The sequence below is a fragment of the Nothobranchius furzeri genome, chromosome 9 (assembly GCF_043380555.1).
Source record: "Nothobranchius furzeri strain GRZ-AD chromosome 9, NfurGRZ-RIMD1, whole genome shotgun sequence".
Lineage (NCBI taxonomy): Eukaryota > Metazoa > Chordata > Actinopteri > Cyprinodontiformes > Nothobranchiidae > Nothobranchius > Nothobranchius furzeri.
In genome coordinates this window covers 26916374-26928380 of record NC_091749.1, presented here as the reverse complement: position 1 = coordinate 26928380, position 12007 = coordinate 26916374, and the positions used below count along the sequence as shown (strand labels likewise).

Sequence of the window (12007 nt, the reverse complement as noted above, 5' to 3'; positions counted from 1 at the left end):
TATGGTGAAATCAGCCAGCGCAGTGTGGGGGTAGGGGCTTGTGTGTTTATGCAGGCATTGCTTCGTGAACCCATCCGCGTGGGTGTGGAGCCATACATTCTCAAGTGTCATTTGTAAGCAAAGACAATTTTAGCACAAAAAACTGAAACAGATAAGGCTGAAAGAGTGAATTTGTGAGCTTTGGAAGTAATCAAGTGATTACAGATTACCGCGTCTGCAATTTAGAAATTAGCATGCTTTTTCTTTGTAGTGTAAGTGTTTGGAAGGCTCCAGGTACACTTTGAACATGCTTTCTTCCAGTAGCAGTCCTCCTTAATCATTTTGTGCAATTATGTTTTATATAAATATATTGATACATATTTTAGCTAGTGTAGTCGTAGCATCAGTCATCACACTTAGCATATATTGAAATCCATGGCAACATGACATATTACTTAGAGCTCTGAATCCCTGTAGCTGTTATGCAAGCCCACCTTCCCACCCACAAACACATTTATATACTTCAGTTATGTATGCATCATTCTGGAGTGGTGGAGGATGACAGCTCCATTAGTTTGTGCTTTGTATGCATATTTTAATTCATTCTGCAGAGCCAGATCAGTGATGTTGAATAGGGTTATTACTGTAAAAATTATAATGTTTATATGCTATCACAGAGGAGGCAGAAGGGTCCACAATTAAGCAAAATATCGTCATTTTTTTAATGAAAAAATGGATATGTTTACATTAGGACTGTGCAGTATGGTGAAATGTATCAGATGACTAAATTAAAATGTTTATCATTTGATTTTTGCTTGTGGCTTGAAGTGGAATGACTATTGAGAGTAGTGGAGGTTGTTCCTGGATGAGTGGTTATGTCACAGAGCTTATTACCATATTAACATAACCTTAAATAGTCTTGGCTTTTCTTAGCAATAATAGTGTGTATGTGTGTGTGCATGTGTGTGTGTGTGCACGTGCATATGTGTGCGTGTGTGATAAAGGCGACAGCAAGGGGACGGCAGAGACAGAGGGGGACATAATGTCCACCTTTGACGTCCACCACGGGGCTCCTGCATTCCAACAGTCTAACCCTGTAAACAAAATTTATAGCAGAAAACAATTTTATCTGCTTTTCTGTAGTTTAATTCTGTGCATAAATGACCAGAGACTCAAGAACATATGTGATCATCCAAACAGAGAGGAAGAAGGATAGTGATAGTTTCACTTTAGCTTACTTTTCCCATAAACACAGGAGAATATACAAAAACCACAATTGAACCAACACTTGCTCTATGGGGAATAATACAAATTACTGTCAATTTATAGGTCAAATACACAGAATGTTCAAGATCAATGATACCTAATTAAAGTGACAGTGTGTAGTTTCCTGGTGCAAAGGGGCAGTACATACATTTCAGGTAAGTTTTACACCATATCACTGTGACTGTTGCTAGTTTTAAAAAAACATTACGGTAAATGTTGTTACCTGTGGAGCAGAAAGCGTGCAACCTTGGCGTGACTCAGACGTTGATGCTTCTTCAGTTAATTCCATCGAGAGAAAGCAATGCCAATGCTAGTTTTCTGGCGCTGTAGCTTCCGGATCCGCTCGGGGTCCAGCGACTGCCAATGACGTCATCATACTACGGCAATACGACTCGGCAAAGATTGATTGCATCGCTTTTTCTATTCTGTTCTTTCACATTAGTTTTGGAAAGAGTTTAGCAGTTTTGTTACTAAATTAATGTTTCTAACTACCTAAATGTCTTTGAACGTGGTAACGTAACTTCTGTAAGTCGTACGTCCAGCCAATTCTTTTATGTGACATCATCGACAGGCGCAGGACTCCGAGCCGGCTAGAAGGAAACATGGTGTCCCCAAAAATGCTAGACCCACACCCTATGTACTTTTAAACCTGGTTTTATGGATATTTTTTCAAAGACTGGACAACAACGTTTTTGGCGTATTTCTGGATATTTCCAGAGATTAAGGGTAAAATCTACACATTGTCTCTGAGTCTAATCTAAGGAGCCTTTTGTAGACACATTATCTCAGGAATTACTGGACTGATCAAAACAGAGCAGGTTATATAAAGGTCACACCTTTAGTGCATCCTGACTAATCCCCTGTGTTAGTTACTGACCTTTGAGTTTAAGACTCAGCCCAACTTGACCTTAACTCACTCACTGCCAGCCGTTTCCTGATCTCTAACGGCCTTCGCTGCCAGCGTTTCTCACCGTTTTTACTGTTTTTTTAAGAGTCACAGAACATTGCGCGCTAGCATGATGTCGATGCCAAAACAACCTAAACAAAGAGGAGACTCACCTCTTACATCAGGAAGAAGCCGCGTGTTTCGAGCGTTATCCGTTCTTTCATAATCCGTTGTCGAATTGTGATCGGCAGACGCTTTTCCGGTTCGCGCCTCACTTTTTTTACAGGAATGGCCCAAAACGATCTCCAAACACATGGATGTGTTGCTTCCTGATCATGTGATCTGTGACGTATGCAGATGAAGATCGGCTTCAGGGCTGAGATGTTTGTTCTCTCAGCGCGGGGGCTCGTTCCAATGCTCAAACAGTGAAAAAATGCAAATGACAACTTTAGTCGTCAATGGCGGTGAATGAGTTAACTCCCGCACCTCTGTACCTTATATAAAAATTATTCTATAGTAGTTTGTTTAGAAAAGCTACATTCTGGTAGCTAATAATTCATTTCTTAAATTTTTATTCAGTTTATTTTTATAGCTCCAAATCACGATGACAGTCGACTCAAGGCACTTCACAAAGTAACCATTCCAGTAGAGTTCAGTTCATTTAGCCAATCAGTAAAACGTTTCCTATAAAAGGAACCCAGCAGATTGCATTGAGTCACTGACCAGTGTCAGAGTCTTTACAGCAATCCCCATACATAATCCCCATAAATGTGCTACTGGGTGATGTTAAGCAATCTGATGATTGATTAGTGGTTGAGCTTTGCCCTGTCATGCCTTTTTCAGACATACATTCTGAAGTTTTGGAAATAAAAATGGATCACACTGAAGCCGCAGTTTCAATTTTCAATCTGTTCAAGAAGATGGGAAACTGATGGTGAGGCAAAAACAGTCATAAGGAAGCAATATTTCTAAGTGCTGTAAAGGAAGTTATTCAAGTTTTATACTTTCTATCATTTCCTCCCTGCTGTGCTACACAGACAGACAATGCTCTCCTCCCCCACCCCCCATATTCTCATTGTGAGAGGAGCTCTAGCAAGAGACTTCCTGCTGAGAAGAGCATGTGTGATAATGGCTAAAGCAAATGACAAACAGAATTGGCATATCGAAGTACAATGAGTGGAAGGAAACTGGAACGTATGGAAGAAGTGGGGGAGGCTCCTCGGTGAAAGAGCCAGAGAAACTGGCGTTATCTTCAGTTCACTCTCCTATTTCTGTATAACCACCATCTTGTCAAAATTCACTTTCAAACTTAGCAGGGCCATATCGTGGAAAATCCACTTTTTTGGAGCTTTTTATTAAGTGCTATTGCTATTTCCTCGTAAAAAATACCTCCAAACCTGTTGTTGACTGCATTCATGCATTTTCCTGTGTAACGTTTTGTAAGTGGTTATTTTAAATAAATTGTCAATAGAATATAATGCTACACCTGTCTTAGCTGCAAATGTTGAGTTTTATTTGGAAAAACCTAGAGAAGCCTCAATGGAAACTAAGCGTGTCACCAGGCCCTGTTCTTCCGCCAATTTTCAGACGTGTCCCAGAAGCGATGCTAAAGATAGGATCGGGTTCTTTTATTTATTTATTTTTTTTTGCAAACCACTTCTGGTATGCGTCAATTACTGCAGTTAGCATAAAGCTAGACAGGAAATCACACGCGGTTTCAGTGTAAAATCCCCGGTAATTTTCAAAATAAAAGTACTGCCGCAATGCAATTTTATATACACTCACCTTTAGGATTATTGGGAACACCTGTTCAACTTCTCCTTAAAGGGGAACAAATAATGGTGGCAAAGGGAAAAACATCCAGTGCGCAGCAGTCCTGTGGGCGAAAATGCCTTGTTGATGCTAGAGGTCAGAAGAGAATGGGCCGACTGATTCAAGCTGATAGAAGAGCAACTTTGACTGAAATAACCACTCGTTACAACCGAGGAATGCAGAAAAGCATTTGTGAAGCCACAACACGCCCAACCTTGAGGCGAATAGGCTACAACAGCAGAAGACCCCAATGCGTACCACTCATCTCCACTACAAATAGCAAAAAGAGGCGACAATTTGTGTGAGCTCACCAAAACTGGACAGTTGAAGACTGGAAAAATGTTGCCTTGTCTGATGAGTCTCGATTTCGGTCGAGACATTCTGATGGTACAGTCAGAATTAGGCGTAAACAGAATGAAAACATGGATCCATCATGCCTTGTTTCCACTGTGCAGGCTGGTGGTGGTGGTGTCATGGTGTGGGGGATGTTTTCTTGCCACACTTCAAGCCCCTTTGCGCCGACTGGGCATCATTTAAAAGCCACGGGCTACCTGAGCATCGTTTCTGACCATGTCCACCCCTTCATGACCACCATTTACCCATCCTCTGATGGCTACTTCCAGCAGGATAATGTACCGTGTCATAAAGCTCCAATCATTTCAAATTGGTTTCTTGAACATGACAATGAGTTCACTGTACTACAACGGCCTCCACAGTCACCAGACCTCAATCCGATAGAGCATCTTTGGGATGTGGTGAAACGGGAGCTTCATGCCCTGGTGTGTCTTTGGCTTTATTCCCAGAGGTGGAGAAGAACAGCATCGTATATGACGTCAAACAGCGATATAAAACATAATTTTCTTCTTTATTGTTTAATGGCGGATTGCATAAACAAACCGCAACCTTTAAAGTCTTGAGGGATCATGTGGTCTCGCGAGTCGAGCGAGGAGCACAGCAGAGAAGCTGCTTTGCTGCTGAGACTCTCCCAGTGTGCCCTTGAAAGAAGTGATTGTCGTGAGTAAAACGTTCTGCGTCGTTTTTCTTCCAGTGTGCAGTAAGCGTTAGTCCCTTCTTCCCTGAAAGTAGGTCACTAACGCACACTTTCTCGTAATTGCGAGTATAGAGTGGTTGATTTCATGCTGCAGTTGAGAATGTTTGAGTCTGTGACTGTCATGTCACAGATGACTGCTTTAAACCTCCACCGGTACCCAGGCATTCAGACAAATTTCTTCTATGTTGGGAACAAAACACAGCTGTAAAAACCATGCATCCTGTTCACAAAGATGCACATGATGGCCAGCACAGGATATGTATCTTGGGCAACTATTGTTTTGTAACAGACTTAGTAGCAAACTACTTGGCATGCTCTTTTACACTGGTTCGACTCCTGGTGACGTGTGACACACACGGATGTAAATCAATTTTTAGAGCCATGATGTTTTTTCTCAAGCTGCTGGAGCTCGTTCCAAAGCCGGCACCGTTTAAAAAACACTATTGACAACTAAGGACTAATCTTTTTTTTCTAGTCTCTTTGTTTTTTTTTTATTTCAGCCAGTGTGAATCCATGTGAGGTGAGCAGAGTAAATCAGTTAAAATGCTGCTTGGAAATGACCAAATTCAAAGATCTTTCGAAAAAAATTTATCAAGAAAATAATCATTAAAACTACAACTTTAAAAGATGCAATCTGCTTCGGTTGGCTACATAAATTACTGCAGACACCGCAAGTGGAGCCGGTGTCAGCACATGGCAAAACAAGATAAAAGGCCGAGGATTTAACCACTGGGCTTCCAAGGACAATACAACAGATGACTGCCTAAGTCACTGTTGTAGGTGCGTTTTGGTCGGAGCGGGCGTGGGTGGAGCTTCACTGGAACGAACCATTTGATTTCCACGTGCAAATTCAGGCTGAAAAAAGAACTGGTATTTAAGAGAAAATGACATCTCAGTTGTGCCATTGGTAATATTTTATCATATATGGTGCCTTCCTTTGCTCTCAGTGGTTTAAAATAGCATGATATGGAACCTTTAAATAGATCGGTTTGGAAATGTTTTTGTTCTCCTTCATTATTTCACGTTATACACAAGGCTCAACTTTGACCTTTTCAGGTTCTTTTCAAATGTCATTCTTAGGCCTCCGGCATGGCTTTGTGCATTCATCTTGTGATGGTTACTAAGTTCTGAGGTGAATCAGGGAGAGTACAGTCGCAGGGGAACCTGTCTCAATCTAATTTAGAAATAAACACAACACTTTCTACATCCTCTTCCCTTCATCAGACCTTTCCTTTATCACAGCTGCTAATTTTTACTTTGGCCTCATAGTTATAGAAATATGTGTGTATTATTGAATTAAAATGATTGAAAATTGTACTGTACCAAGTCCCACATATGAACACATTCCATTGTGGTGATGCATGTTGAAGGAATTATTACAGAAAGGATTCTACTCTCCTCTTCTGTTCTGTTGGAGCTGTCTGTCCTCTAACTTTTTGTATTTGTCTTTACTGTCTCTTACCTTGAATGAGTTCCTTTGCACTCCCAGGAACAGTAAAAATGTTAACGTGAGCGATGGCAGCGGCACTTAGGTTTATATTACTTGCAAGCAGCTCTTTATGGGACTGTGTAGAATACTTTCTGCCAAGGACTGTGAATTAGGAAGGGAACAAAAGGGAAGGACAATACAATGGAGAAGATCATCTAAAAAAATCATGTTGGAAATTATCGTATATTTTTTTTACACCGTATAAGATGACCTTTCTGGTCAAATGTACACACTCTCTTAGAACAGTGGGTCACCAAAGCATGACTAAACCAAGGTCATGTCTTGTCACTTGCCTTCCGATGACAGTGTTTTTCATGAGTGAGAGAAAATCAGGAAGAAGATGGAAAGTGGGTAAAAAATAGAAACTCTGCAGCAACCATGTTAAGTGTTTACAAGATGAAGATCTGTGTGTATCCCTGTGCTCCACCGTGCTCCTCTCACTGACACACCGGCACGGCAGCTAATCAGCCAATCCCGGCTGGGTACTGTCTATGAGGCCTGATTGGCTGATTAACTAAGCTCATCAACACACCACCCATTGTGACTACAAAATGCACACTGCAACACAGAAAAGCACATACACACATTGTACAAATTACTTTGAACCCTGTGGAGTGTGTGTGTGCGTGTGCTCGTATTTGTTAATTTCCTTTCTTTCTATAAAACGCTCTTGAGTTCATGTCTGGAACTTTTCTGAAGTAAAGTACAACATTGTTAAAAGTAGATAGCGAGTGGGATGCGAAAGTTTGGCCAGCCTTGTTATTCTTCATGATTTTTCTGCATAAATCATTGGTTGTTACAGTAAAACATTTCAGTTAATTATAGGAGACAGACACATTGATACTTGAGAAGTGAAACAAAGTTTATAGGATTTACAGAAAGTGTGCAACAATTGTTTGTACAAAATAAGGCAGGTGCATATAGTTGGGCACCACAAAAAAAGAAATGAACCCAATATTTAGTAGATTCTCCTTTTGCAGAAATAACAGCCTCTAAACCAGGGGTGCCCAATCCTGGTCCTGGAGGTATTTATGGGGCCTATTGTAAGTTTTCCTCCTCTGTGAATATACTCTGAAGAGCAGCAACATGGGGTCTCACAACAACTCTCACATGACCTGAGAACAAAGATTGTTCACCGTCAAGGTTTAGGGGAAGGATACAGAAAGCTGTCTCTGAGATTTCAGCTCTCTGTTTCCACTGTTCGAAACATGTTGAGGAAATGGACGACCACAGGCACAGTTCATGTTAAGGCACCAAGTGGCAGACCAAGAAACATCTCAGATAAATAGAAGAGAAGAATGGTGAGAACAGTCAGAGTCAACCCACAGACCAGCACCAAAGACCTACAACATCATCTTGCTGCAGATGGAGTCTCTATGCATCGTTCAACTATTCGGCGCACTTTACACAAGGAGATGCTGCATGTGAGAGTGATGCAGAGGAAGCCTTTACTCCACCCACACCACTTTTCCCTTCTCCCATTGAACCCTTGAAAATGTTCCAAGTCATTTGGGGACTCCCTCACCAATCCCATTCTAAGGTTGTTTCCAACAGTCACCGCCTAGTGACATGGTGGTTTCAGGCCTGGGTTTAGGAATGATGTCCAGCTTAAGCTGTATTGAGATGTACAAGGAGATGATGACTCATGACTCATGGAGAAACGGATCTCCCTAGCTCTCTGGAGGACTGGAGGAGAAATTTGAAGTGACGTTTCTGAGCTCCTCTATCAGAGTAGTGTTTGGCATGTCATCATTCAATTGCTAATACAGATGTCTATATAAACAACTTAATATCCTCAACTTGAACATTTGTGAGAAGTCTCAGTGTAGCATTTTGACCTTTTGCTGTAGGCAAAACTGCATTATAGACCTTTAAATATAGGATATCCACAGTAACCCCTGACTTCACCCATGGCCTCCTTTGTTTCAGTCATGCATGTTTCCCTCCGGCTTTATTTCCATTTTCCCCAATCCATTATCATTTGTATTTTCTATGCAGAGCACAGCAACACATTTAGTCTGGCTGTGCCCTGAGGCAGATCAATGCCAATATTTATTTCATGTCCAATTACTGGGGCAGAACCACATAACACAGCGATAAAAGTAAGAACTCCTCTCATGGAGAAACGCACAGAAACCACATTAGAAGTTCAGCCTGCAGCTTCGGGCTTCAAGCACAAGTGATACGAGTACAAGTGCAGGTTATAGGATCCAATAGAGCTAGCTACAGGCATTACCAGGAGGTGATGATTCAAAAGCTGAGTGAAACCCTGTTGCATTCAGGAGATTTCTTCTCTCCACTTTCTCCTTTCCTTCACCCATTTTCCTGCACTGATTTAAGAAGTCAGTTGTGAGAGCTGTTGGAATTTCATGTAGAATGAAAACAGTTTTTTTCTGATGATTTCTGAAATATGATCAGTCACTGTGTTTCACGTGTAGGCTGAATGAGAAGTTCGGGTTAGTCTTCTACACCTATTTCCTGCATTAGCCGCCGATAGAAAAGAAACAGGAGAGCTGTTGGATTAGAAAAGCGTGACAGATTTACTTCACACTGAAAATTAACATCAGTGGACTCACCCATCTTGGCTTGTGACTGGGTAAGGCTGCTGTTGATTTAGCATCGCTGGAACAGCAGAGCGCGTCTTGGCTAGTAGAAGCTAGCCATTAGAGATAAAGCATCAAATTTGCAAAGCAAAAGGAGTCAGTGGTACTTTTTTTGCTGTTATCCAATCAGATGCAAGATGTCCAAATATCAGGGAATAAGACTCCAAATGCTACTGAGTTCTTTTCTCCACTCCTCTGGCTAACTTTTACTTTCTAAAACAGAAGCACCAGAGCGTTTTTCCAACAGAGATCGACTCACAATATATTAATTTATTCAAGAGCGAACTGCAAATTTGTTGAAAAAAAAACTGTTAACAATGTCTTTAATGTACCGTGTATCTAGTTTTAAATAAAACAATTGTTATCAAGATAGCTTAGAAGGTTTTGCATGGTAACTAAAGCTTCTAAATGTAAGGCAAGAGGGGATTGCTAAAAGTAGGAGGAGGGCAAAAAACTGAAAATTCATGTTAAGCAAAACAGTTAAACTAGAACCACAAGATGTGTTCAGTCAGTTTAAACTAAAAAGAAATGTAAAGAGGTGGGATTCATTTTATAATCTTCACAGCAGGTGGTACGATTTAGAAGGAGTCATTTTGCAATCAAAGATAAAGCAAGCAGAGAATACAAATCATGGCCAGTTAGCTGGGCTTTTGTCTGAACATAGATGGTTTTGTTGTTCCAACTAGTATACAGTACTGTATTTGCAATCAATCTATACCCAATGTACACTATTGTCATAGAAACCATTGTATTTACATGTATCATTTTCATCTCCTTTATTTTCTTTTCTGTTTTTCTTCCTTTTCAGATTTGTTCCTGACAACTGATGGGCCTATGTTTGAGACTTGGATCAATAAGGTACATTTTTATTCATCTACTCAAAGTATAACTGAATCAATTGTAAGTTGCTCATTGGATGTTAGTGTAACAGATTTGGGTAATTAGCCCTTACACTATAGTCCCATCCCTTTGCAGTGATAACAGTTTTGCTACTGTGGTGGAAAATATAATAAAATTGCATTTAAAGACACAATCCTGAATTTTGCGGACATACAATGCTCAGCATAAATGAGTACACCACACTACATTAGCCAGAAAACCTTTAGTTTCCTTTCAGAATCCACGTTTTCTATGAGACACCATACTTCAAAATACTCCCAATAATGTGGGTCATTGATTGCAAACAATATTTGTTCATTTCCAAACACAAAAAGTGATTTCCTAACAAATCCATTCAAGCCCATGTTGCAAAAATGAGTACACCCCAAATAGGGTCTTAGGAGAAAAGTCACATTTAGGACTACAAATTTCAAATTAACAGCTATTCAACCACAGGTGAGTCTAATGGTTTGTTTTAGATGTGTCCAGCAGATGGGTAACTACAAAAGGGTGTTACTTAACAAAGAAAAGCCCTTCCCATTTCATGCTGACAACAATGGCTCCACGTGGAAGGGAAATGTCACAAAATCTGAGAAAGGAAATTATTTCTTTACACTAAAAGGTGAGGGCTACAAGCAGATCAGCAAAGCTTTACTTATTAGTCAGAATACTGTAGCAAAAGTGGTCCAAACATTAAAGAAAGATGGAAGTGCAACCATCTCACAGAGACGTCCAGGTCGTCCATGGACATTATCTCGATAGGAGCATCTTCTGATGAGAAGGGTTGAAGAAAATCACTATGCAAGTTCACTGCAGCTAAAGCAGTAGAAAGCCAAACTGGAGTGAGTTTCCCGTGGCACCATACGACGTACACTGCAGAGGAATGGCATGCGTGGGTATCTTCCGTGAAGGAAGCCTCTCCTAAAGCCCATGCACAGAAAGCACACCTAGGATTAGCTAGGGCCCATGCTGAAAGAGACGAAGACTACTGGGACTCTAGACTCTGGAGTGATGAGACAAAGATCACTGTTTTTGGAACTAATGGTTTCAAAACTGTATGGCGTCGTAAAGGTGAGGGTTTTAAAGAGAAAAACATGGGGCCCACAGTGAAGCATGGTGGTGGCGGCGTCCTTATGTGGGGCTGAATGGGTGCTGCTGGTGTTGGGGAGCTGCATTTCATTGATGGTGTCATGAACTCAACAATGTACTGCTCTAGACCGAAGGAAAAGATGCTGCCATCACTTCGTGCACTTGGTCGTCGTGCACTTTTCTAACGCGACAATGATCCAAAGTTGCTTTTGTGAAGAAGAACAGGGTGAAGGTGATTGAATGGCCAAGTACGTCTCCTGATCTGAACCCAATCCAACACCTGTGGGGAATTCTGAAGCAGCAAGTTGAGCATCACTCTCCATCCAGCATCCAGGCTCTGAAACAGGTTCTTCTTGAAGAATGGAATAAGATAGATGTTACAATATGTCACCAACTTGTTCATTCCATGTCTAGAAGACTTGGTGCTGTCCTTGCAAAATACCAGATGTAGTACTTTTTAATGTGAGGTGTATTTATCCTTGCTTCAACCAATTTTAGTAAAACTGAAGATTGTGTGATTAACCTTAATTTCATTTTACGGAGGTAAACACTTATTCAATAAAACCCAGCTGGAAATTGGTCTTTTGTTCACTGAGCTCCTGATTCAATTCATACTTTTTAAAGGGGGTGTACTTATTTATGCTGAGCACTCTATCCCCTCTGTTGCCCTCTCAAACCTCTCAGCATAACGTCACTGTCATAAAATCACATCTCTCTGCCGCACATAAGAGGCATGTTTACTGGCTGTATTCACTTGCGCACCCAAACAAACACATTAAGCTGCATTTCAGCATTGAATAGAACTGTATAATAACTTTATACCTGATCAAACACAATAACCCTGGTGAAATAATTTATTACTTACCTATCCATTAGCAGCACGGCTAGGTCAGAGTCTGTAGTACCTGTCGTTCTTTCAAGAAGAGCTCTCCAGCGAGGAAAAGCCAGTCCAA

The 12007-nt window shown here is 40.9% G+C and overlaps 1 protein-coding gene across 1 annotated transcript in view; it reads left to right on the top strand.

Annotated features, from left to right (window-relative positions):
- Positions 1 to 12007, top strand: part of itfg1 (integrin alpha FG-GAP repeat containing 1) — a 301098-nt gene that overhangs the window by 25383 nt on the left and 263708 nt on the right. Inside the window, exon 7 of the mRNA XM_054732563.2 lies at positions 9895 to 9944. Within this exon, the coding sequence (XP_054588538.2) occupies positions 9895 to 9944 (50 nt within the window). The remainder of the gene's footprint in view (positions 1 to 9894; positions 9945 to 12007) is intronic.